General features: G+C 48.4%; 1 protein-coding gene and 1 long non-coding RNA gene across 5 annotated transcripts in view; one reads left to right on the forward strand and one right to left on the reverse strand.

Annotated features, from left to right (window-relative positions):
- LOC113565106 overlaps positions 1-19,672 on the reverse strand; it is a 53,666-nt gene extending 33,994 nt beyond the window's left edge. Inside the window, exon 1 of the long non-coding RNA XR_003408449.1 lies at positions 19,548-19,672. This is a non-coding gene — a long non-coding RNA (uncharacterized LOC113565106). The remainder of the gene's footprint in view (positions 1-19,547) is intronic.
- LOC6595177 (zinc finger protein 1) lies at positions 174-26,934 on the forward strand. Of its 4 annotated transcripts, XM_026985778.1 has the most exons (5): positions 174-615; positions 10,578-10,738; positions 10,798-11,538; positions 22,197-24,393; positions 24,462-26,934. In XM_026985778.1, exons 1-5 carry the CDS (start codon positions 516-518, stop codon positions 24,653-24,655), a joined length of 3,393 nt encoding a protein of 1,130 aa, XP_026841579.1. In that variant the 5' UTR covers positions 174-515; the 3' UTR covers positions 24,656-26,934. The 4 variants fall into 4 exon arrangements, with proteins under 4 accessions (XP_026841579.1, XP_026841585.1, XP_026841583.1 ...); XM_026985784.1 differs by lacking the exons at positions 174-615; positions 10,578-10,738; positions 10,798-11,538 and adding an exon at positions 19,232-19,264; XM_026985782.1 differs by lacking the exons at positions 174-615; positions 10,578-10,738; positions 10,798-11,538 and adding an exon at positions 21,670-21,939.
- Positions 26,935-27,490: the final 556 nt, after the last annotated feature.

A 27,490-nucleotide genomic window follows, 5' to 3' on the forward strand; every position in this document is an offset into this window, starting at 1 on the left:
TGCAGGCCGGGGTGTTTCTCTCTGCCTCTCCGGTTCGTCGCACGACGAAGCGAAAATAATCCGTGAACGACGACGACGAGTACGACGACGGAGGATGCTTGCGTCGAGACCAAACAGAAATTCAGAATTCATTCAGACGTCGCGTCGGCAACACGCGCGCTGCTCCCCCTAGCAAAAGAACACACACACAAAAACACACAAAAAACCGAACCCAAAAGCCAACTCACAAAAATCGTAATCAAAATAATACGCGCAGCGTTCGCACCGCAGCGGAAAAGTTGTAGAAAAAAGTGAAAAATCAAGAATCAGAAAAATCCGAAAAAGTATCTAAGAGATAAACCAAGGGCCAGCCATCCAAACATCCCAAATGGCCGCTACAACACGTGTGTGCTTTTCACCCAAGTGATCCAAACCCAAATAAATCCCCCAACCGAAAACAGAGAACTTCAGCGGAAGAGTAGCCCGAAAAGAATCCCCCCAAAACAATAACGAATCACAGCAAAAAAGCATTCCAGATGTTGTCCTGCCTGGCGCCGTCGTCTTCACGTTTTGGCCAAGAGGATAACAGCATCATACAGCAGAGCATGCCATCGTCCACAGCCTTCACCATGCAGTGTAAGTGAAGGTCCATCCATCCATCCATCCATCCGTCCATCCATAAGATCTGATCCTCCATTCGAATGTGATTCGGATGAGTCATACACTGGGACACACTCATCATTCGAATCCGAGGCAGGCAGACAGATACAAAATATTGTCTACAAATTAGTTTTTCATTATCAGCCATCGAGCCAGCCAGCCTCTAAAATGCAATTGAACTTTTGTGTATGTGAGTGCATCTGTGTGAGTGTATCTACAAATGTGTGTGCTGCTTTCTCGATTCATTCAAGATTTGCGCGCCAAAGCGTTCCCAAATGCAAAGCTTAGCAGTTTTCAAGATCCAGAGATCCCAAGCGAAGCAGCGTCGCCATCTTAGGGAACAGAACGGAGCGGAGCGGAGAGCGCAGAGTGGACCTCCTGTGTGGTCTTTACCTTCAGAAAACCCGGGGGGAAACCATAAAAAGAAACAGCAAGGAGACGGAGTGGAAGATGGCGAAGAAGTTTGAGAGCAGTAGAAAAAACGACAACGAGAGACTAAGGATCGTTGGCAAGGCATCGGATTACCTCCTACGCCACGAGTATCGGAGTATTTTCCAGGGAGTGTGTGGGTTGAGAGAGAGGGATCTCCCCTCTCCTCTGCCCTTTGCCGAAGGTTTCGCTTGATCAGCAGCAAAACACTCGTAAAATACATTGCAATGCGAGGGACTTGTCCCCGAGAGACAGAGAGAGAAGGAGGATAGCCCGCAGCCAATTGCAGGCACATTTCAATTTGATTTGTTGGCAAACGCCACACACACTCTGCTTACGACAGCCTTGGCGGCACATTCCACAGATACAACCGTACAGGTACAGGCACAGGTACATCCCCTAAAAGAGACCGCAAGTAGGAGGCGCCTGCCACCTGCAGCACACCTCAACCACCATTCAGAGGGTTTGAGTCTGAGGCATGCGCAGGCGAACAGGTAGAACCTGACTCACGCTTCTGGCCACAAAAGAAACCTGTTTTTCTGGCCATATTGGTAGCCATTCGAAAGATTCAAAGATACAAAAGATGTGTGTGTGTCTAAACAAAGCATAAAACTGTCAGTGATCAGAGCTCATCATCATCATTAGCGCACACAGACAGACAGACAGAGGGAGAGCGAGAGCATCCATCGGGAAAGAGTCGGGAGGAAGAACCCATTAAAAGAAGGTGTGAAGAAACTAGAAATTAATTGAAAACTCTTAGCGGGAAATCAGCGGAGGAGGAGCGGGGGAAATGCAGCGATGGATGGCGCAATACCGGGGAGATTGTCAACGCCCACACAGCCACCACAGAGACGACCCAGGGAGGTGCAGAGATACGGATTTTGGTTCTGTTTCGGTTTGACAATTGATAAGCCACCTAAAGATACGGATTAATTGCACATGTTCCACACACAAACACACGCACACGGAGAGATAGGGAGAAGGGGGGAGGAGGGAACCACATCTCTCCGACAAAAAACTATAAATTATAATTTATGGCTATTTAAGTAGGCAGCAAGGCAGCCAGGCATCCAAGCAGTGGGCCAGGCAGTGGGTGGATCTCTAAAAGCCCTCGAACACGGGGCACAACAGATAGCAGATAGCGCTGCTAATCGATCAGCAGACGGCGCTGCCGGTGGCTCTGCCGGTGGCTGTGGCACAGGTTGGCCCACATACGTGTGTACAGATACAAATGTATCTATAGCCAGGGACGGAGCCGTAGACACGGTACACTTTTCCGGTTGTTGTGTTACCGTTTGATGGCGCTGGGCAGCTGCGGCCGCGATGGATATTAATCGCCAGATACACTGAGATTTCTGTTCCCAAAGAAGTATCTATCTGTGTGGAAAGAATGTATCTTGTACTAATTTTCGCTGCTTCAACTGCTGCTCTTTTGCTGTTGCTGCTGCCGCTGTTTGCTGGCGCTGGGGCGTGTGTTGTGTCGCGTTTCGAAATTGCTCCAAAAGTCCATAAATCAAAGGCCTTTGGCCATCGAGCGAGCATCGCAAAACCTGTCGCTTGTCTGCCGCCCGTCTCCCGCCTTGTTATCACCTAAGATACGCCCCCAAAACAACAAAAAAGTTATCTAATATTCCTGGGGGCAGCGGGCAGATCGAACTTTCGTTCGGGGCCCTGAAATTAAACGCTTATCTGACGGGCTGCATCTTTTGATTAGTGAATCGAGGATATCCATCCCCAAAGGATGCGCAGATACATTTATAATTAATCATTTCGGGGGGAGGGGGGAGTGCCCTGTCGGTGGATGTCAGTTTTATATGCTGGTGCTGTCGCTGCTGCCATTTATATAATTCCTCATCCTCAGCCGGCAGGACTCTCTGCAGGACAAACTTCAGGCCAAAAACTATCTGGCAAATGGCATGCAAAAATGATTAATCAAAGAAACTCTACCTCAGAGATGCTCTCGTAGAGCATCCAGCAGTAGATACATTTGTATCTTGTGCGCTGCTTTAAGCTGCAATTGAGAAGCAATGCTGCTGCAGCAGGATCCTCCACAAGAGGCAAACAAACAAACACGGAAAAAAAGAGGACTATAAATCAATGAGGGGAAAGTCCTCTTTGATATCCTGTAAGCCCCCGCTCTCTCTCCCGCTCCCCGCTCTCCAGATTCTCTCCAGTGTTCAACCTGCCGCAGCTTTGGGCAAATTATTTGCCACATTTTACTTTTATTTCACATTTTGTAGAAGCCCCAAAGTAAATTGTTTGCCAATATTTTTTGTTCTGCCGCTGCTCCCCTTCGCCTTTTGCCTGCCGCTTGTGCACACAATTGAAACAAAGATAACTTTGAAACAGTTGTAAAGTGAAAATTGCACGGAATCCAGTCGCATCCAGCCCCACTCTCACCGCCTTTTCCTGGCTTTTGCAATTTTTGTGAATATTTTTTCTTATTTATTTAATGCCCCGCCGCACCACGAGACAACAATTCCTGGTCCTGGTCCTGGTTCTGGTTCTGGTTCGGTTTCTGTAGCTCCCAAAAAAAAAGTGCCAAAAAATCGGGGGGGCTCAAACAAAGGGTAGCACTCCTCCCACTCTCCTGGCAAAGCCATCGCCTCTCTCTGAAAAAAGGTGTTGCCAAAGGGCAGGCAAAATTGCAGCTACCGAAAAAATAAAGGAGGAGCAGCAGCAGCTGCAGCAGTGCGAGTATTCCGAAGGATGGGGCATGTGGCAGGCACAATTTAACATGTAAACGATTTTGGTTAACGGGCAACAGGAGGAGGAGGCGAAGCGGAGGAGGCACTGCCAGCAAAGGGTTACAAAGGCGTGGGGGGGGCGGGCAGGGGGTTGCTCCACACTTCCCCTCTGATTGCCGTTCAATTGCAATAAATTTCGCACAATTGCACAATAATTGTTAAAAGTTTTAAATAAACAAAAAATAGTCAACGGCTCGACTCTATTGTGGGGCCACTCCAGAGCGCAGGGACGCAGGGCAGGGGTAGCGGGAAAAGCAGGAAAAAAGTTTCAGTTGCATGAGGATTCGCTTTTTCCACATCTTTCTCCCACGCTTTCCATAGAAATATACGAATCGAGGCCGAAGTGAATATCAATTAGCCAAGTTAAGCTGAACTTTGGTTATATTTCGCTTTATTGAGAGATTTTTTCGGTCTCGGGGTTTGAAATATGAGAATAATTTCATGCAGAATTATAGCGGATAAAGGTGCCTTGAATGTTGCAAAAAACAGTGTGTTTTATCTACGAAAAATTTTATAAATTATCGAAAAGTATCTTTCCACACGATAACAAATATCTTAGAGATAATTTGTTGGAAAAAGTATCTTTCACTACTTAACAAAATATTTAATGCAAATTGAAGCTCAGTTTAGTATTTTTAAGAGTCTAGAAAAGATACTTTATTAGAAAATGTATATTTGGATTCTTTAAAACCTATTTAATGCAAATTGAAGCTTGCTATCGTATTTCTAGCCAACTAGGTACGATTCTACACAATGTATCTTAAAGATACTCTATTAGAAAAAGTATATTTTTACAATTTGAAACATATTTTATGGTACTCAAGTGTTCTATTAAGTTTTTATAGGTGTGGGAATGTTTCTGCGAAAAGTATCTTAAATATACTCTGTAGGAAAAAGTATCTTTTACATTTATATCGATATTTTATACGTTTTCAAAGTATTTTCTGATGGGCAGACACTTGAAAAATGCCTGGAAATGCTTTTGGCAAAGTATCTTGCACTGAAAACGTATCTGCACTAAATATTCGCTCACTTTTCTTCAGTTTTGTTGCTTCCGCTGAAGTATTTCTACACCTTAGACTGCCGCCTCTACCCTCTGCCCTAACAGACCCTCTTCCCGTCTGTGGCATATTTCTCTAATTGCTTTCTGTGTGTGCCAGCGCATCGCGGTGCCTCATGCCTCACGCCTCACGCCTCAAGTCTCAAGCAATTCCAAATGCAACTCCAATTTCAGGCCGTAGAACGCCCACACCCGACATCACACGCATTTCTGCATATTTTTTCAAGGTAAATCACAGAAATAGTCGGACCTGGGGCACATATGCCATTGCCTGCCCCTGGTGAGCCCCTGGCGTACCCCTGTCGCTGTCCTGCCACACAGACCATATGTGTAAGCCGAGGGATTGGCGCGGCAGGAGATGCAGAGTCTCAGACTCTCGTGTGGCAGGGACACAAACACGAACACGAACACGGACACGGCTCGCTTGGCTATTAAAATTTCACACTCAGCAAAGCAAAATGTGCTACAAATAAAATAAACGTGGCTGCCTGCAACCAGCAACGGTGCAACGTGCAACGTGCATCGTGCAGCATGCAGCATGCAGCATCGCCCTGGCTGTACAAATAAATAAAAGTAAAGGGCAAAACAAGAGTAGAACTCTCTTTCGCTCAGTCTCCCTTCTGCCTTCTGCCTGCCCGCCATGCCTCCCGATAGGATGCCCGACGATCTCTATTTATAGGAGCCGCAGTCTGCAGGCCCCGACTGCCTGCAACTCCAACTCCAACTGGCTCTGCACCTTTGCCTTTCCACTTGAGGGGCCTTGGAGGCACCTTTGTGCCCATTCCCAATGGAAGGGAGAGCGGGCCAGGGAGCAGGGCCAAAGGTGCCACCAAAGTGGAGAGATACCTCTCTAGGTAGACGGAGCGTTTCCCAATTCCAAATTTAGAGACCGATTATGGGACTGGTCGGCGGCCATATGCCATATGCCGCTCATGTGCTCGTTCTCTCGAGTGGCACTTGAGAAGGAAACAATGGAACGGAGGAAGGGTATTCGGAGAGTCTTCCCTGGGCAATCGATTGACCCTTCGCATTTCTAAACAAATCGATCATTTATCGATCATAGTTTTCCATGGGATAGAAGCAAACGAGACTTCCCACAGGTTTTCGCTTGCACAACTGATCTGATCAAATATCTACCTACCCGTATTCGACACTCCGATAAGGTACTCTATTCCTAGAAAGCGCGACTCCTACTCGTTACTATTTCACAGTCGGGCCGCGGCCTTCCCACAGGTTTTCCCTTACAAAAATATGCGAATAATTAATGGAACCCAACAGCAGAGGGAGGGGGGGACAGAGAGGTGCAGTGGGGATAGTAATCCTGTATCTGATAGTGTCATTTTTCAACTGGCAATTAGCTAAGTAGCCCGCTTTCCATTACATTCCATTCGATGCGATTCGATTCCGTTTTGCAGTGGGAATTTATTCCATAAATATGCTAAAACAACGTTCATTGACTGCAAATGAGTGCAGAGTAGCGTTCGGATCGAGTCTGTTTATAATTAAGTGCTAAAATTTATGTTTATTTGCATTAAATATCATCATCATCCGCACCGTCGAGGGGGCCCCTGCTCCGCACCTGCCACCGCCACCGCCACCGCCACCGCCACCCTGGGAGGCGCCACCTGTCGTCCATTTGTCGGCAATTGCGTCAGCAATTTCTCCTAAACAATTAGACACATCCGCAGCCGTACCTGGGGAGGGAAAGTGTCAACGGTTTGGATTTCCCTTTCTTTTGTTTGACAATCGGCTGTCAGTGAAATATTAAAAAACACTTTGGGCCCCACTGCGGAATTTTCTCTCAAGAAAATCACGGGGAAAATCGTTGGGACAGGTATAAATTATATGTGTGGAAAATGGTTTCACATTCTCATGGCAAAAGCAAGAGCAACAGCAACAGAAGAAAAGGCAAGCAGCAGAAATAAATAAATTTGCATTAGCCGGGCTTAGTCGAAATATGTCTGGCTAATAAAAGTTGGCTATAAAAAAGGCACATAAAATTAGTGGGTGCCACAGAGACACACGGATGGCCACAGATACAGATACAGCACAGAGCCGTCTCTAGTGAGGTCGATGCTGTGTGCAGATACAAATGTATCTTTCAGCGAAGCAAACCAAACATTCGGCTGGGATATTTTTCCCATTGATTTATGCCGCCATCCCATCTACGTATTATTTATAATATTTACCCCATCTGCCACATATACCCGCCCCCCTCTATCCACCCCCTCCCCCTTCTCTGTGTCTATTTCTGTGTGCGCGTGTTGAATGCCGCACAGGTGAACCAACAACACAGCCAAAGATACAGATACAGATGCAAATACAAATACAACAAACACTTGACACCGTTCCAGCGGATTTCACTCTGATGAAAGCCCTGCCAGATTTTGATTGCTTTTTGGCAAACGTGTGGCTCCACATAAATTATATCGACCGAAAGATAATGTCCTACAAAAAATAGGCACCCCAACCACCACCTCCCACCCCCCTATCAAAGTCCAAAACATTTCATTTTTTCGGTTTGTTTTGGTTTTAGCTTTACGATTTTAGAAATACATAGAAGTACCAAAGGGAACGAGGAATATATCTCCCATTTTCCCTATTCAGATCCTTGAAAATAAAAAATATAAAGATCATTCCTGTTGCGATTCTTATAGAAATTACTTTATCGATTTGTAGCAGATCTCTGATCCATCGAATATCATTCGATTTGTAGGCAATCTTCCCTTGTTTTGAGGAGAATGAATCTCAGATATCACTATACTTTCTCGAGTATTTCTTGATATTCTTAATGGGTTTCCTAAATGTATGCTTGATTACTTTACCGATTTCTACAGTAATACCACTATTCTTTGATCTCTATAGTTTGTTTATCTTTTCCTTCTCTGAAGTACGAAAAGTGATTCATTTAATCATGAATCGATATCAACATAGATTTTTGCTGTTCCTTGGTATTTTTTATAAGTTTCCTCCTGATTTATTTCATCTTTCTTTCAGTTCCAACCATTTTCTTCCCTTCTACTGCCATCTTTCGTTATTTCTTTGGTATTTTTTAGGGATATTCTCTATTTAGAGTACCTGCTCTGTGGCGTAGCTCTCACTTTCTTTAGATTAATATTTCTGTTGCTTTGGCACATTTCAGGCAATGCTCTTTGAGCAATTCATCATCCTCTCTCCACTCTCTGTCTTTCTCTATGTTTCTCTCTGGTATGTTCTGCTCTGTTCGGTTCGGTTCTGTTCTGCACTATCAATCAACTTCAATTGGTTCGCGTTAAGCGCAAAATAGTTGAAAGACACAGGAGGAGGAGGAGGAGGAGGAGAAGAGGAGGCCTTCTGAAGGCAAAAACTGAAAGTCGAAACCGAAATAAACAAACCATTCAAAAATGCCCAGTTCCCAAAAGAAACACACAGAAAATACACGAAAAATTCCTTAATTTCTTGGGGCGCATAAATTGAAATTAATTTGCGGGACACTTTCAATATCTCGATATCTGTGTACACCGCTTACGTTGGAAAAGTGGGGAAAGCGAGCGGTGGAAATTCGCAGGGGATGGATGTTTATGGATCCTCCTCCCCCTCGTCCTCCTCCTCCTTTGGGGCTGCGATTGCGTTAATAATTCCGATTCCGCGTAGCGTCGCGTCGGTTATGAAAAAATTGATTGAGCTAAATGAGCGGGTGACACACTTGTTGACGGGCACTGTCCCTCCCCCTCCCCCTCCCCCCTCCTCACTTCTTTTCGGTGTTACATTATGCTGATGAAACCGACTGTAGGGCCATAAAAAAGTGTGCTGGTGTATCTATGTTCCCTCTCGGATTTTACAGCTTTTAATAAAAATGTCATTAGGCAGACGGCAGGGAAATGAATTTCGAATTAAAATTATTAACTCACGCGAGTGGCTGCTGGATCTCTGGAAAATATAGAAAAGAGATCTCCTCGTGCTTTGATGGATGGCTTTTAATGCCTGTCCCACTGTCAGCTGTTCCCTTTGATTGCATTTAATGGGTTCTTAAGTGGCAACAAAAAGAATGCATAAAAGGAAAGGAAAGGAAAGGCAAGGTGGGAGGAACTGGTGTCCTAATTACGGAATACAAATCTATAGTCTATGAACCACTTGATGATATATTTCTCTCCTGGATTTCCTTTGATCACCAATCTGTAACTCATATTCCTTGAGAAATATCAATCCGACCATGATCACTCCCTGTCTTTATACTACAACCATATGTGGAATGATCAATCTACAATCCTCTTCGGTTTGATCAATGTAAGAACGCCCTGACTATTTACCATCACTACCATCCTGATCAATCCGACTTGTTCTTCTCATCCCATCAGCTCTTTGCGGTAATCTTCATGAGGGATATAATCCCTGACTCCATCTTGAACCAAATCAGTGTCGGATTCCAAGCATAATTATGTTCCATGCTCTCTATCTCACAATCTAAGTACAATCCACTCCTGCAACTAGAACCTAAGGTTCCATTCGCTGACTTATAGACCGATCGAAGCCCGCATCTTTCGCCTGCAATCAAACTGTATCGAAATCAATTAACATTCCCTTCCCTTCAGTGCCCTTCCTTTCGCTTTAGCCTATAATAAAAAGTGAAAACGTGCAATGAACTTTTTGATATCTGACGCTTGATTGCCATCCCTCAGATACACAGATGCAACGCACAGCAGTTGCAGATACACAGATACAAACTTCTGGCTAAAGGTACTACTATGTGGAGTGTGGACTGTGGATTGTGGACTGTGGAGTGCGGAGAGGCTTCATTAATTTTACGGCCCGCCTGCCCCTATAAGAGAGGGTCTGTTGTTTCTCTGGACTCTCTCCCCCCGTCCCCCCTCTCTGCCTACCGTCTCCCCCTGCAGCAGTTAATTGGCTTAAATTAAGGTAGCGCTCAAATGCGAACAAAGACTCTGCTCTGTCGCTGTGTGGCGATGTGTGCCGTTGTGTGGCGATGTGTGGGATACAGATACAAACAGAGAATCAGCGGCAGAAACTCCATTTTGTGGAGGAGTCTGTTCTGCTACCTTCTTGGCAATCTTTCAGATACAAAGTTGAGAAAGAGAAAGGGAGAGGGAGAGACAGAGGCAGAGAGAGAGAGACAAACCAGCCATTGAGTGACCCTCGGCATCGGCATCGGCATCGGCATCGCCATCGCTGGAACAAAGCAATCTGCTTCTTGCGATCCACACTCTATCTTTCTCTCTGTGTATCCGCCGACTCTTTCTCACGATCTGCTCTCTCTTTCCACCCCTTTGGACGTGCTCGAACGCGTTTCATGAACTGATTAAAGCAACTCTTCTTCTGCTTCGTCTTTTTCTTGGATCTTCATCTCTTCTCAAGTGTGTTGTGTGCTGCGTTCGTTCTCCATCTCCTCTCCTTCACTTCTCTTGCTTCTCCTTCTTCGCTTTCTGTTTTCTTTTCCTTCGGTTGGCTCTCTGGCTGATTGGCATCGCCATGAGATCATCGCCTTACGTGGAACCATCCGTCCATTGCGTGGAAGGAAAGGAACGGCGGAGGGGGGGCCTGCAGAAGTTGATTTGCCACGAAATTAAGTTGATCCCCAGAGGCCCTTGGGGATTCTCTGAGGCTGTTCTTTGTTTGGGGAAACTCTTTGGCACTCGTTTCTTTTCGCTTCTTTACGGACTGGCAGTTAATTTGTTCTCTCCTCTTCGCTCTCCTTCTCTTTGCAGTTCCCTCCCTGGCCTCCAGTCTGCACCACCACCAGGCACCGCACAGCAAGGCGAGCAACGGCTCCGGTGGCAGCCAGGAGCAGCACGCCCAGCCAGGTGTCTCCGTGGACGACTTCCTGGTCAAGTGCCCGCAGTGCCACAAGCGCTTCACAGAGTTTCAGGTAGGTCCACGTCGATATCCTTCCCTTCAGAGGGCTCTACGATAGTCCTCCCGTTGCAGTCCCTCAGCGAACACATCGCCAGCGAGCACCCGCACGATAAGCTGAACTTTGAGGCCAGTCGCGGCTCCAGCGGCGCCGTGCAGCCCGAGAGCGATGCCGAGGACGAGCAGAGCAATCTGAGTGGCAGCCGGTACGCCAAGTCGCCCGCCACCACCGCCGTCACCCACGCCACGCCCAGCAACAACAACAACAGTGATCTGGCCAAGAACCACAACAACAGCAACAGCAGTAAGATCTCTCCCATGTGCTCTCCGGGATCGGGGGGTCCCGCCACCACCGCCGCAGCAGATCTCTTCGCCCACCTCTCGCACGGAGCCCCGCCCCAGCTGCCCTCCCACCTGCACGCCCAGTTCATGGCCGCCGCCGCCCTGGCCATGCAGTCGGCCCGCTCCGTCAGCTCCTCCGCCAGTTCGCCCAACAGCCACCACCACCACCAGCAGCAGCACCAGCAGCAGTCGCACCACCATCTCCAACAGCAGCAGCTCCACCAGCAGGCGCAGCAGCTGCTGCCGCCCCAGCTGCCGGGCAGCAACAGCAGCGTGGGCAGCAATTCCGCCTACGATCTGGACCTGAGCGCCCCGCGGTCCACCTCCAGTCCGGGCTCCACCACGGGCGACCTGAGCGGCGCCTACCCCTGCATGCAATGCACCGCCGCCTTCGGCAGCCGCGAACAGCTGGAGCAGCACGAGCTCCTCCACTCGCCCACTGGGGGCCAGCCCACGGCACAGAATGTCTCTCAGGTGAGTGTCTCTAAGAACTGCTGGATCTCGGGATCTATAAGAGTTAGAATAGGAAAACAGGGTATTAAGATCAGTCTCTCTTAGTTTTACAATAGTTTAGGTAGAGATTGTCTATAGATATACCAGTTTTCATTGTAATTTGATGAATATTAGTGGCGGGATCGCAAGAAAACTCTCATTTGAATACTGTTTTCCCTCGGAGTGTGTATGTACATATGTATGTATGTATATCCCCTCGAAGCAATGACTAAAGAAAGAATTCTAAAGATTCTTTCTTGGAAATTGATAAGCCTACTCCTCCTCCCCCCTTCCCCTCCTCCTCCTCCTCCGCCTCCTCTGTAATGCTTACGTGTTAAAGTTCGTGGATCGTTACTCATGAGTCCCGTAATCAGACCTCAGAAGAGGTCCAGGGCCTCTGGCCCCGGTTGATCTTTGAACACACACACACACGGACACACGGACACACGGACGGAGATCACGTTGAATACAATGCGTGGGCTTTGTTCTTGGTTAACGGGAAATGAGCAAACGATAACGGGACAGCGAGCAACGGTGCCCAGTACAGAGTCGCGTTCGGAATCCGAATCGAATAAACCTTAGGCACTGCATGAGGGTACGTTCTCGCCCACGTTTCCTGTTGACAAATCGAAACATAAGAGTGCTCCCTACTATATGGTTATATGGGAATAATTACAGCCAGATAAAGTGGAAATCTTGTACCATACAAAACTCGTGCTTAATCGTACTGAAAGTTAAAGAACCTCCGGGCCGAACCTCTACGGGTTCCGTTTTTTCGTATTTAAGAAATAATTATTATTATCGTATCGTACTTGAGGTTTTTCCCTGCACTCGAGGGTTCGTTCGCGGGAATTCTTTGCTTTTTTTTTTTGTTATCAGTAAAAGGCAGAAAAAAACACAACACAACGGCCATAATAAACTATGATAAAGAACGGCAGAGGGAGAGGCGGAGAGCAGAGAGCGAAACGTACATAAAAATAAAACGTAGGCGTTTACCAGCAACCCGGAACGCGTGAACAAGGGGGTGGCGGTGGCGGAGACGGAGACGGAGAGAAGGAGAAAATAGTAAAAACGTAAATTCCCCAATGGCCATGGGACGATGACGATGACGCGACACACAGAGCACCAGGGCAAAGCGGGAGAGGGAGGGAGACCTGCAGAGAGGCCATAAAGTCAGAGTGTGTGCGAGTGACCCGATATATCTGACTTTGTATGGTTTTCGCTCTCCCTTGCTCTCTCTCTCTCGCAACTCCCAATTGTGCAGTTGTTGTTTCTGTTTCTGTTTCTGAAGAGGCATTCCTAGGCCTAGACCACAGTCTGGTCTGCCATTGTGATAAGTCATTAAAATAAATGTTGCTACAGGCCGTAGACCTGATAACAAACACAAACACACACACACGCACCGCACACTCACCTCCCCTTTCCAGTCATAAGTTTGTGTTTCTTGTCCTTCTTCATCGTCGTCGTCTTCGACGCCATCTTTCACATCATACGCCGAAGAACAGTAAAAAACAAAACTGAGACTCGCCCTCACACACGATAAGGAGCACCAGAGAGAGTGGAGGGAGAGAGAGATGGCCTGGGGAGCGGAGAGACAGGTTCACCTTGGAGTCGGTGAACAGCCTACAAGCCGAAGAGAACCCCGAACCCCGAAGCCCGAAGCCCGAAGCCAAGGGCTATTAAAGCCACATAAATTATAATTTTGTTGCATTCCCTCCCCCCAAAAACATTCCACATCCACATCTTCCATCCTCTTTATCGCTACACTCCCCATCCTCCCCATCCCCCGACCGAACTCCTCCCAAGTTCTGGTCATAAATTCATATGGCTAGTTTGTTGTTGTTTCTGCTGTTTTTTTCGCCTTCTTTTACCTTCCATATCCCCCAAATATGGGATCCATGGGCATCCATGGGATGGACGGATGGAAGGAACAGAGAAGCGAAATGAAAAAGTTTGCTGCCCCAAAAAAAGTGATACGATATGATATGAGGCTTGGGTGTTGTTTCTTTTTTTTTGCGACGAGTGCGAATACAGTGGTTAGTGCTTAGAGGCGACTGTACCTAAAGAGGTACTCCTCCATGGAATTCGAATAGTATCATATTATTTCCGAAAATAGTGCATATTTAAAGGAAAGACTGATTTAAAGACTGAAAAACGTAAGGCATCTCCAAAGAAAGAATTAGAGTACATCTTCCTCTACTGGTTTTCTCTCTCTCTCTGGGGTTCCTCTTCCCGTGTAACCACTGTACTGGCACTCCTCTTCCCTGCCGTACTTGCTGTCCGTTATTAATATTTACCTAAGCGCTCCGCCGAATGCCGCACGAGAGAAAAAGCTAATAAAGTACGGTCCACTCTGGGACGCTGGAGAACGGGGAACGGAGAGTGGGGCGCGTTTATGAGTTGCAACTCTTGCGGGATGCTGCAGTCATCCATCTGCAGGCCACTCTTTAGCGGGTTGCATATAATTTACGGCTTTGTTAATGACATTTAAACATTTAAACATTTAAACACATGCGGAAAAGGCCAAAATGGCAACACCGAAGCACAGCCACACATTTGACACATGGCAAACTACAGTGCCCCCCGGGCTGCCACATGCCTCACTACCCACCCCTCCAGGAGCCGAACAAACCAATTATAATTGATGTGGCACATTGCATTTATTTAATATTGTTGGCCATTGGCTTTACACGTGTTCGCCGTATTAAATTATTATGTGTGAAAACAATTAATTATGCGGCAAACAAAAAGCAGAACGGAGCAGAACAGAGAGAGCGAACAGTGCAAGAAATAACAATAATACCAATAATAGTCAGGGAGGGGGGACAAAAGCAGATTGCTCATTATGGAAATCACGCCCGAGACTCGCAAAAGTAGGCAACGGAATGGATTCCCGATAAGTGTACCCTGGCACTGAAGGGTCCTACGATTAGTGGGAGGATCTGGGCACAGCAGAGGAGGAGCTTCAGCCTCAACTCTTCGCTGTTCTTCCATCCTTTTGCACCGATAAACACAGAAGTAGCCGCTGAAACGGATCACTATACCATCTCCAAAGTGACTTCCAGGGTATCAATCGCTTCTACCTCCAAGGACTGTAATTTTTTATTTCTGGGGCTTTTCCCCCCATGACTTTTTATTGAAAAGGCATTAAAAATGGCCCCATACTGACCGCAGGCGTTGACAGGATGTGTGCGGGGCTTCGGGGATGTCGCATGACGCTCATTGAGAGCCAACATTGTTGATGCAACATTTAACATTTGTTGTTAAGGTCAACATCATTAACGGAGCGGGGAGGGACAGAAGGCCCAGTGGCCAGTGGCCGGTGGCCGGTGGCCAGGCAGATCTGACAGGAGAGCAAATGGCAGCCCATAAATTATGGCTCAAAAAACCAGAGTCCGAGAAGGGACGGTGGGGAGGGGGAGGGGCCTGGCAAACTTTCAACAGAAAAAAGTGCAGCAATTAAATATTTGCTTAACTGCAGACACACCCATCAAGAGAGAGGGAGGGAGAGGGGAGAGGAGAGGAGAGTTGCAACTTTTTGGCCACAATTCATTTGGTGGGTTGTTGCCACCTTTCTGGCCATGGGGCCACAAAATGGGGCAAGGCAACCCCCGTGGTGTGTGGTGTGTGGGGTCTGGGGCGTGGACAATTCAAATTGAAAAATTATATGCACTTTAGGTGCGAGTCCTGGCCCATCGCACGGATCCAGGACGGCACTCTCTCCGTGTCTCTCTGTGTGGCAGTCGCCGTCGTCTCGGCGCCGCCGCTTGACGAACAGCCAGTGAAAAATTAATAGCAATTTATTCAAGTCCCTCCTCCTCCTGCTCCCCCCTGGCAACCCCCGGCAGCAGTCCTTCCAGCGAACCGCTTTTAAATGTATTTTTATGTATTTCTGCGGACACTGTAAGGTCAAGGGTTCACACACGGGGGACGGGGGGATGGGGGCTTGAAAGTTTAAAAATTATTCGCAATTAAAGCAAACAAATGAAACAACTTTCCCATGGACTCGCATGGACTCCCATAGACTCCCATGGACCCGTACGTGGCCGTAGACCGAAGTTACAAATGGATTGCCTTTCGGCTAGCGAGTAATTCATTTCGAATACATTTCAAATAATTATAATTAGAGCAGATAATTGATGCTCTCCGTGCGGTAATGCATCCGTCCATTTCCACTTCAAATTCAAGGAATCCCCGAGAAGGAAGATCGTTTTTTAGGAGGGGAAAAAGGCATTCAACTGCTGCTCCTGTCAGGAGGTAATTTACATTATTCCTCTCTCTCATCGTCATCATCATCATCGTTGGGAGTTCCTGTGTCTTCCGCTTCCTATGGGATACACCTGCACTCTCCTGCACACACGTAGTGCCGCCAATGCCCACGGACATGCCCCGCACACATGTCAGAGCCCTGCCCCAAGACGCTCTCCTCTTCGGCACTGGATGAATTTTAAGTTACTCCCGAGATTTATATCAACTTTCACCGTGAGGGCCATAAATTATGTGGCGTTCGTTTCGTTTCACATGGAAATTCCACAGACATTTCCCCAGACCCCAGTTCGGGGTTCTCTCTCTGCCAGTCCCGTGGGTTTTTTCACTCGTGACGTTTATTGTGCGGTTGTTACTTGATATGTTTAATGAGAAATGCGATGTCTTGGGGGATTGCTGGAGAAAGTCGAGAACTGCATCGCTAGACAGAGAGACAGAGAGCGAACATCGCACTTGACATTTCATTGGACACTCCTGTGGATTGTGAGAAGAGATTCGTGCTACTCAAGATGGTTCCTTCATAGAAGATTGTTATGCGAGTTGTGGGGAGTATGGAGTTGCCACACGAAAGCATTGCCAGGCGAAAGAGTTGCCATGCGAAAGCATTACCTGTGAATAGAATTGAAAGCAAATTCCAGTTCATTAAAACACTCTAGATTCCAGCAAAAATGAGCTATAAAATATATTGAAAGCCCCGACACTTCTGGTGAAAATAGAAACATCAAAATATAATTCCATCTAAAAGCGATAACATTAACGATTCAGCTCGAAAGAGATTACAGCTCCGAGCTGATAGTATTCTGTCATTGAACAGGTATTTCCCTTGAAAGAAGATGCCTCTCCTCCTCCCACCCCCCGCCCCAAGACTCTTCTGAGTGGAAAATATTTGCTGTGAAATTGATTGTCGCAGCTGTTGGCTGGCAAAAGAAAGAGGAAAATCATAATTTTTCCACGACACGTTTCCCTAATTTCCCTCGACCCACATTTCTCAGACTCTCGCCCCGTGTCTCCGTCTCCCGGTCTCTCCGTCTCTCAGTCCCTCAATCTCTCATCTCTCATTGGCTTTTATCAAAAGTGATAAATTTAATTTATTCCGCGGCGTCGCCTAATTTATGTTTTCCTAATACGCAACTAATTTCGCCAGGTCTCTGTCTCCCGTTGTCGCGTTGTCTCTCTCTCTCGAGAGAGAGAGGAAATTGAGGGGAACACTCGGAGAAAAACGTTTTATTTATAAACAATTAAATTTGATTTGTCGCTGGCCGAAGCACACAGATTTCGGTTTCAACAGTTAAATTTACAGATGATTTATGGCAAAATAATAATATTAAATCCCCCAGTGAAAGTTCTTTCTCTCTCTGTCTCTCTCTGGGCCGTAAAATATTGAGAAATGCGGCAGTGCGGCCCATAAAGAATTAACCACAGAAACGGCTAAAAGTATTTCCCTGTTAATGCTCTTCGTGTTAATCAATTCCCTTCCCGATGGCCGGAATTAATGTGCTTCTCAGGGTCCAAAGACAGCCCGCCGAACAGAACCGCACAGAAGAAAGCATCTCGAAGAAGATCCTCCTCTTCGTTCCGACCGACACGAGAGTTAATGAACTTTCGCTGTTCGCTGGGCGAAATACGTAATAAATAAATTCTACTAAATTAACCCAGCCTCAAGCCAGAGTCTGGCTTCCACCGGACAGGGCGATCCGATCCGATCCGTTCAGATAACCCCACGAGAGATGATTGATCTCTGATTCCTCGAGGTACTACAATTAGTTCAGGTCTCTCTCTCTCTCTCTTTCTCTCTCTCGCAAGGTGGTACGTCAATGGCCCTAGTGGAAATTCATTCATTCCGTGTAGTGGCTCTTACGGGGCGTAATCTCCGTCCGATTCGGTCGCATCCGATTTTCGTTCCACTTCTTAGTCGTATTTCACATCGTGCAGCTGCCGCCAGTCAGAGGCGTGGCGATAAGCCAGAAATTGGGTCGCGTTTCGCTATAAAGCAGTTAGATGTCCGATCTCCGTCCGATCTCCGACGGATCGTTCGTTCGTATCGTCCTCTCTTTCGTTTCATCTTTTTGCGCTAAACATTTCTTTGTGGCGTCGTTAATAATTTTTTTTTTTGCGTTGACCTCAAAACAAAATAAAATAGAAAGAAAACAGAAAACACAAGCAAGAGGCAGAAGAAAACTTTGAGCTTGTCGCTTGTTGTTATTTTTGTTTACGCATTTCGTCAGGCGACAGGTGCGTTTCTATATCTATCAGATATGTACATCTATATATCTGCGTATAGAGCTTTGTACAGTGCGTTTCATAGAGCTAAAGAGGCTGTCTTTCGAAAGGAAACCAGTTTAGAATGATCAGTAATGCCGCGAATGAACTCGGATTTCTCGCTGTAGATCTGTCACTGGCAAAGCCCTTACACTTTTGAAACGCACGTTCGTACGAGTATTTTGTCAACGATGTTCTGCGGTTGTCACTCTAAAAGCCCAGAGACATCTCCCTTTGGTCGATCATCTTTTACAGCCAATTATGTGCGCTATTATGGCCAAATTCCCATGTCACTCAATGCATAAAGCATTTTCACCGAATAATCGTGAAATACGTTCACAAATTAGCTCTCTGTCGCTCTGTCAAGACATTATCTATGTATATCCATGGATGCGATGCCTCTGTGGATGTGTCTGTGTCCGTGTCCGTGTCTGTGGCTGTGTGGTCGGGGGCTTTCATTTGATTTGTCTATTAGTGAGGCGGGGGCCTCAGTGCGCCAGGCCAGACGCCCACCTACGTTGCGTTATAATTATAGCCAAAGGCTTGTCGCCTGCAATTAACCAGGCATGGCCGGGTAGCCGGCGGACCCGCTGGACCCGCGCAGGCGGATCCGTGCCAGAATCGTTTAAGTTGATGGGCGCTTTGAAGCGATCCAGTGTGTGGTCCGAGGTTGATAGCTTCCGCTTACTGATTCTGCTGATTCTGCAAGTAATTCCCGTTCAGGCTGATAAGAGGGTTGGGAGGGGGAGGGGAGTGACGATAAGCAGTACCCCGCTGAGGCAATGAACCTTTTTGCACCTGCTGATCCGTGTACGAGTGTGTACTTACCCTTAGAGATCTTGTTTACCAACATTGCTAATCCGTAATCCCATCGCATTCCGGCCCTGATCCCCCAACAACTTGTTTACGCTCTCGGTACACACACACGCGCTCTGATCGATTGAGATCCCGTTTCTTATCAGCAGCATTCGTGTACCCCGAAAATTCGTGGAAGGTGCTCCGAAATACTTTCCCATTCGAAATGGCAGAGGCGAGAGCGAGACCACACTATAAACACACGCACAGATGAACGCACGTGTGCGACTGCTTATCGGGGCTAGGGCCAACGCCAAACGGTGGGGGGGTCAGACTGTACCTCGAGTGGCGCTTAACCATGTGTTTCCCGATGGAATGGACGCGAATGGTAGGGAATGCTTAGTGGAATCCATCAAATTTCCAACTTTAGCTCAAGTGCTCTGCCTCCCCCTCAAAATACCACCCGTGCACTTGAGTCATGCGGCAGTCAGTCCACCCCTGGGACCCGGGGCATCTTCGTGGGGGCATTCATTGTTAAAGGTAGCTTCAATTGGCATTTCCGCTGGCAGTCCATCACGAATACAACAATATAATACAAACAATAAAGCGCATAAGAAGAATCCGGCTGACGCATCCACAAAATGGAGCACCACTCGGAGAGTGCGGCTTACCTTTTGTAAACGTGTGCTGGGCATCCACTGTACTCGGACTCGGACTCGGACGGTAGGCGTAGTAGTACGAGTAGTATGGCTGTACGGCTGGGCTGCCATTTTCATTTTCATTTCACTTCACTTTGCTTTGCTTTGCGTTACATTTAATTGATAACGACGACGAAGCGACAACAAAGCGCTTCCATTGTGTGTGGATCTGCGGTTTAATGCCCGCTCTGGAGGTACTCGCTGCGCTGCACTGCGTCGCGTCGTTCGTAGGTAGGCGTATCGCAAAATACATGATTGCGGTGTGCGGTGCGCGGCGACAACCTGATTAAGCCTCTCAGTGAGTGGGCCAGAGCGAGAGGCAGATAGCGTGACTTCGGAGATAACGGGTTTTGGTATGCGTGTGCGTGTGTGTGTGTGTGTGCGCGCGAGGGCAACAGGTAGCCATGCTGGTTTTTTGGACTCTCTCTCTCTCTCTCTCTCTGCTCTGCTCTTACCTGAAGACAAATGATATACGGATGGCCCGCGCTCTTCAATGAAAGAGAGTGTGACGTGACGTCAAAAAGCAGTCAAAGAGAAACATTAAAATGAATGAAAACCAGGTAAAATAACAAAGGAAACGGAAATTTTTGTTGCTTTTCCGGCCATTCAGCATTAGCGCAGCACAGGGCCCGCCCTCCAGCCACCAGCCTCCTGCACAGCCGGCGCCGCTCACATTTCACTCAAATGAAAAATCCCATTCAGGGGAAACCATTTTCCGTTGTTTTTTAACACACAGCACAAACACAAACACGAACACACAATTTGGGCCCCAGGGCCTCGCGCAGCCTATGCACGCTTTATGGGCGTATAAATGTATTATTTTTTTCCACTTGCTGAACAAATAAACACAGTGTCACGTTAATGTACAAACTAATTAGGTGGGGATATTTTTTGGATGGTCCACGGTGGACCATGTGGACCCACTGAAGAGGGGCGTTCTGATCTCATCTCGAGTGTAAATTGATGATTATGACTAATAGGCTGGCCGCGAGGCCCGTTAATTGAAATTCATGCCAAAGCCCGGCGCTGAGTAACCCCGCGTCGAGCCAAAGTCCGAAATTGTGTTTGCAAAGACAAAGGCCAGGCCTGTGCACAGTCAGCGACCAAATAATATGGACACTGAGTGTGTACAATCGACAATGTCGTGAACTTTGCAACAAAATAATAAATATTTTGATGAGAGAAAATATGGAAAATATTGAAAAGCAGCAAAGGTGAGCAATGGATGGGAGGGAAAGTTCATTGCCTTAACGGTAAACAAAACAGGCGCACGATGGGAGAGTGGGAGCGGGAGAACAACACGTGTTGCCATATGTCCGCAAAGTGCCGCAAATCTTTCAACGCAGCGGCTAAGTGGAGGAGGATGCGCCACCCCCCAGCACCATGAGGCGGCTCCACTTTCCCTTTCACACACACAAACACACGCCCTGTTTCCGTAGGCTCCACCTTTGGGCGGGAGACGGAAGGCAGATGCAACGCGGCTGCATTTCTGACGAGTTCTATTCGTAGCCAAACAAATCAAACACAAAGCACAAACAAAAAGCATTTGATTTGCATCAGCTGTTGAAACATTTTCATTTGATTTGATTTGATTTCACTTTTGTTTATTTCCACACACTTTTGTTAATGTTTTCTTTGTCGCGTATTTATTCCCTGCTTCCACTCTTTCCTCCGCAGCAGACGCAGTAGCAGCAGCTGAGCGCAGCTTGCATTCTTGCGGTACTTATCTTGCTCTCTCGCTCTCTCACGCTCGCGTGGGGTATTTTCGTAGTTTATCTTTTTATCCACCTTTCGCTTGTGTTTCTTGTTATTACTCCACCTTACCTCAACCTTCGGCTCCGACGAGGAGCGATACGCACTGCTCGGTGCTGTTGTCCCTGTCACTCGCGCACTGGCTCTCATTTCGATCTCGTTTCGCGCTGTGCGCGCACGAATTTCTGTTTGATTGAAGTCGTTTTTTGCATTATTTCCCTCGTTTTATAGTCTTTCGCGGGTCAAAAAATATCACAAAATATCGCATTTACGACTCCTGCCACAAGCAGACGCGCGCGGGTTGCTGTGGCTGCCTTTTGATTTCTGATTTGTGTGTTTGCGTCTCTGGCTTTGCCTTGAAACAAATTAGAAAGCCGTTAAATATCAAGCAAATAAATACATTTGTTGTTTTAAACAGTTTTTATTACCTGTGCGTTGGTGTTCGTTTCTCTTTCGCTCTCTGTGTCTTCGTTCTGCATGTGTGTGCGTGTGTATGTGGCCTCTAAATAGAGCAGAAACACAACAACAAAAAATGACATCGGTGGCTGGTTTTGCGGCGGCGTCACCGACCACCGAGATGGTTTTCAAAAGGGTTACAAATGCGGGGAAACAGGCAAGGAACAGTTTAAGAAAAGGTAGATTTCTACAAGAGTGAGACTTGAGAGTGAGCTCTCTTCGGCCGTGCCTTACCTTGTACAAATCTACCTTGTTGCTAAAAGAGAGGATTGAAGTTTGCTCATACGAGGTGAAAGAAACGGAGCTAGTTTGACGCCCGCGACAGAGCGGATCTTAGGACATGTCTCACCTTGTATTAAACCACACAATACACATACTCTATAACCATCTCCCTCTAACTCTTGCCTTTTGCAGACTTGCCGAATCTGCCACAAAGCCTTCGCGAATGTGTACCGCCTGCAGCGGCACATGATCAGCCACGACGAGTCGGCGCTGCTGCGCAAATTCAAGTGCAAGGAGTGCGACAAGGCCTTCAAGTTCAAGCACCACCTGAAGGAGCATGTGCGCATCCATTCCGGCGAGAAGCCCTTCGGCTGCGACAACTGCGGCAAGCGGTTCTCGCACTCCGGCAGCTTCTCCTCCCACATGACCTCCAAGAAGTGCATCAGCATGGGCCTCAAGCTGAACAACAATCGGGCGCTGCTCAAGCGCCTGGAGAAGAGTCCTGGCGCCGGGCCCCGACGCTCGCCCACGAACCTGCAGGGCCCCAAGAACGGCGCCGGAAAGATGTCCGAGCAACAGTCCCTGCCTCCGCTGCCCAATCCCATGATCTACTTTGCCGGCGAGGCACAGGCGCAGGCCGCGGCACCGAATGGAGCTCCTCCGCCGTTCTATCCCAACTACATGAATGCGGCCCTGCTGGCATTCCCCAATCCCTTCATGGCAGCAGCCCTGGATCCCCGCGTCCACCCCTACAGCATACAGCGGCTCCTGGAGCTGACGGCCGCCGGACAGCAGCAGCAGCAGCAACAACAGCAGCAGCAACGCGAGGAGCGCGAAGAGCAGGAGCAGCACGAAGAGCCTGAGACGCCGGAGGAGCCCAAGCTGGTGATGGACATCGACGAGGCTGAGGCCAAGGAGCGTATGGTGCCACAGGCCAGCCCCCAGACCATGCCAGAGGAGATCGAACCCGTCGTCGATATGGCCACTGCTCCCATCAAGCAGGAGCCCAGCCGCGAGCCCACCCCACTCCCGGAGAGTGCACCGCCCTCGCCCAAGTCCTTCAAGCAGGAGCAGGAGGAGCCCCGTTCCGTGGAGGAGGATCAGGCCATGGCGTCGGCTCAGCCCGAAGCCTCTGTCTCCTCCCCCAGGGGGGACACACCCGCCGAGCTGCGGTGCAGCCGCTGCGACAAGCAGTTCAACCACCACACGGAGCTGGTGCAGCACGAGAAGGTCCTCTGCGGCCTGATCAAGGAGGAGCTGGAGCAGCACTACCACCAGCAGCAGCAGCAGCAGCAGCACCACCAACAGCTCCAGCAGCAGCAGCACCACCAGCAGGCGTCCTTTGCCCTGCCCTCTGCCAGCGAGGATGACGACGAGGAGGAGGAGCGCGAGAACGACAACGACACGGAGCCGCGTCCGGACAGCAACGAGCGCAAGGTGCGCGTGCGCACGGCCATCAACGAGGAGCAGCAGCAGCAGCTGAAGCAGCACTACGCCCTCAATGCGCGGCCAAGTCGCGACGAGTTCCGGATGATTGCGGCCCGCCTCCAGCTGGATCCGCGCGTGGTCCAGGTCTGGTTCCAGAACAATCGGTCCCGCGAGCGCAAGATGCAGAGCTATGCCAGTGTCCACTCGGCAGCTCCTGCCGCCAATGAAGTGCCCACCACTCCAGTGGCCAGCCGTCCCACAACCGAGGATCAGCCCCTGGATCTGTCCGTGAAGCGCGACTCCCTGACGCCCAAGAGCGACCACTCTGCCGCGTACGGCTTGCCCCAGCAGCAGGCTGCCGGACAGCCAGGCCCCGCCGACTTCCAGGAGGCCATCAACCTGAGCCGCAAGTTCTCCAGCTCGGCCTCCATGTCGCCAGCCTCGCTGTCGCCTTCGTCGGGCGCCTCTCTGCAGCAGTCCTCGGCAGCTGCGGCCGCCGCTGCGGCAGCCCTCTGGCCCTTTGGTGGTCCGCCTCCATCGCCGCCCAGCCAGCTCGAGGTCACGCCCGCGCAGCACTGCTCGACGCCGCGAGGCGGCCAGGCCTTCCCCGGACTCCAGTACATGCTCCCCATGCAGCGGCTCCCCATGGAGGCCCTCTTCCAGATGCGCCCTGGCGGCGAGTACGCCCCCAATCCCCTGATGAACAGTATTAAGATGCCCGACTTCCGCGGCACCAGCCTCAGTCCGGGCGGCTCCGAAAAGCGCTCCTGGCGGGACGACGACTCGCGCATCTCCCACGAGGACGACTTCGGCAACGGCCTGATGCCCCCCAAGCCCCGTCGCGGCAAGGCCGAGACCCACGGGCATGCCGGCGATCCGGATCTGCCCTTCGTCTGCGACCAGTGCGACAAGGCGTTCGCCAAGCAGAGCTCCCTGGCGAGGCACAAGTACGAGCATTCCGGTGAGTACTCCCCGCGAGAGATTACCCACTGATCGCCGGACTAACCTCTGACCCTTTTCTGTATGTAGGTCAACGACCCTACCAGTGCATGGACTGCCCGAAGGCCTTCAAGCACAAGCACCACCTGACGGAGCACAAGCGGCTGCACAGCGGGGAGAAGCCCTTCCAGTGCTCCAAGTGCCTGAAGCGCTTCTCGCATTCGGGGAGCTACAGCCAGCACATGAACCACCGCTACTCCTACTGCAAGCCGTACAGGGAATAGGTAAGCGACACCTCAGTGCCGCCCACCTGCGCCTCAGCAGCCGCCTCGGGAACGGGGCCACCGGCGCCCAGCGGTCGCCGTGGTCGCGGCCAGTCAGCCGCCGCTCGATCCCAGGCCAGCAGCAGCACTTACGCGCCGCATCCGCATGCACATCCGCACCAGCATCAGCACCAGCACCCTCATCAGCATCCTCATCCGCATCCGCTGGCGGCCATGGCCGCCTTCCAGCAGCAGCAGCAGAGGATGCACCAACACCAACAGCACCATCAGCAGCAGCGTCTCTCCTGGCCACCGTCCGTGCCTGGTGCTGGAGTGATGCTGCCACCGCCATCCAATCAGCAACAACAACAACAGCAGCAACAACATCGTCCCACGGCGCCGCCACCTCCTCTGCTCTCGGGCGCAGGATTTGGACAGCCGCCACCGCAGTTCTTTCACCACGCCGGCCTGCTGCCGCCTCCGCCGCCCCCAGCCCCACCATCGGGGGCGGGAAATGTGCGGTTCGCCGCACCACCCACGCCGCCCTCGGCAGCTCCGTCCCACGGCGGGGGTCCCGCCTTTGATTTCTTCAATGCCAAAATGTTGCTCCACTAGGGCCGTGGTGCGTGTCTTTGCTGGTCGCGAATCGGTAGCGGCGGTCGCGACGGGTGCGTGTCCCCGCTAAATGTAAACGATAACAGTGGTCGTTAACAGTGCACTTACAGCTGTACTTAAGAAAAGAAAAACAAAACAGAAACAAAACAGAAACGAAACAGAAATCTCAAAAATGTGCAGGAACACGTAGAAGGAGATAGAGTGCACCCTAGACAGAGACAGAGACAGAGCGATAGATGAGATATTTTTTATAGCAATATAAACGAGAAGAAGAAGGGGAAGAGGAGGAAGGAAGGGAACGGAGAGAGCATGATCGGATCGAAGAGGAGGAAACCTTTCGTTGGAGCGAATTTATTATTATTTTTTACAATGTTGCATCCATTTTGTTTTTAGTATTCGCTTAGTTTAACACACAATTTGTTTTTAGTTTAGCGCCTAAGTCGCGGCCAGTTTTGGCCGTTCCCCCATGGATATATAGAGTGTATCTATATTTTTTTACATTAGATTTATGTATAATTTACACGCCCCACCCCCCGCCCCCGGCCAGTACCAAGTGCTGCAGAATACTCAGAAATAATTAAGGTTCCACTCCTCGATGGATTTAATGTTTATTTCTTATAGTTTACATCGATATGTATGTGTATATCGTTAATTTTTAAGCGTTCGAGCCAGGAAGGGTTACCATTTGCATGAAATTCCTCAAAGAACACACAACTTCCGGACCAAACAAACAGATTATGAACCGCAGACAATACCATACCACACCCCGAGGATTCAAAAGTATTAGCCCCCCCTGTAAACTGTATTAAAGACCCGCTCCGCCCCCTCTTCAGATGGAAAACCCACCGCTTGCAGCGCGTTTCAAGCTCTTTTACTTAACCCCCCGAGCTACGCTTCTAGCCCTACCCCAAACCCCACCCCTACCCGCTCGAATCATCGATAGAGAGAGAGAACACACCTACTAGATCATTCCATTCGGCCAAGGGCGAGGACCCCCACGCGCACCTTCGATGCGGGGACTCCCTGAAGGGCCGCCTCATGCATTTAGGCCTTCTGCCGGGCTGCTGCTAAAGAAGAAGAACACCCCACTAAAACTACAACTAAAACTAAAGCTAACTCTAAACTAAACCACAACTAACATTTAATATACATACGAACCTAAGCCTACAACTAAAACTAAAGTTAAACGAAAACAAAAACTTAATTTGGCCTTATTAAAGATTATTTAACAATTAACAAACTAAAAAATAAAAACAAAAAGAAACGTTAGCATGTAAAAAAGAAATGGAAAAACCTTTTGGAAAAGTCTCGCAGAAAACTAGTAGGAAAATTCCAAGAAAAACCAAAATACTATTAACTATCAAAAGAAAACAAAAAACAAGTGTTTACCATGACAATAAATTTACGAGTATATAATGTAAAAGATAATGCTTTCGATTCTAGCTCAAACTTCAACTTCAATTCTAATCGTTTTCCACCTCAGCCTTTCCACGCGCCTCCGCAAAAAAAAAACTATAATTCTTTAAATCTATAATTAATCCAACAAAAATACATATTTGTACACAAAAGGTTTCCCAAACAACGAACATTTTCTTTGTCCAAGGATTTTCTTGCTTTTCCACAGACCCCCGGCCCCAAAAGAAAAACAAAAACGAGAAGAGAACCAGAGGAACTCACACAAAAAAAAATGCATTTAATACTTAATTAATTTTTATATATTTGTATTTTAACTGAAGCAACGATCGGTGGCAGGATCGAACGGTATATATATGTATATGTATATGTGTATGTGTATATATAGTACATATATTTTTTGTAAATTATTTCGCCAAAACAAAAAGCTAGAGAATCCAAAAAAATACAAAAACCAAACAACGCGCAGATTTCGGAAAAGAAAACACAGCCCGCAAGAGTTTTAGCATAAATTTAACAATAATTACTATTACTACCAATGAAGGAATACTTAGCCTAGTTAAAGCCCCCTTGCCCCGCCCCGCCCCCTCCTTAATAAGAACAAAATGTTAACTTAAAAAAAAGAAAAACCTACTTTTAAGCGCAAATATTTTGTGGTTTGTGATGGGAGTCGATGGATATTTGCACTCTAGGGCCTTATATGAGATACACAAACACACACGACGATTGTTAGTTATTTAAAGGATAATGGATAGTGGATAATGGATAATGGATGAAGGATAAACACTTAATGGAAAGGATCGAGAGCCTTGCATCGTTTTTACTATA

This window comes from Drosophila persimilis, unplaced genomic scaffold (assembly GCF_003286085.1).
Source record: "Drosophila persimilis strain 14011-0111.01,24,50 unplaced genomic scaffold, DperRS2 tig00000000-arrow-pilon, whole genome shotgun sequence".
NCBI lineage: Eukaryota > Metazoa > Arthropoda > Insecta > Diptera > Drosophilidae > Drosophila > Drosophila persimilis.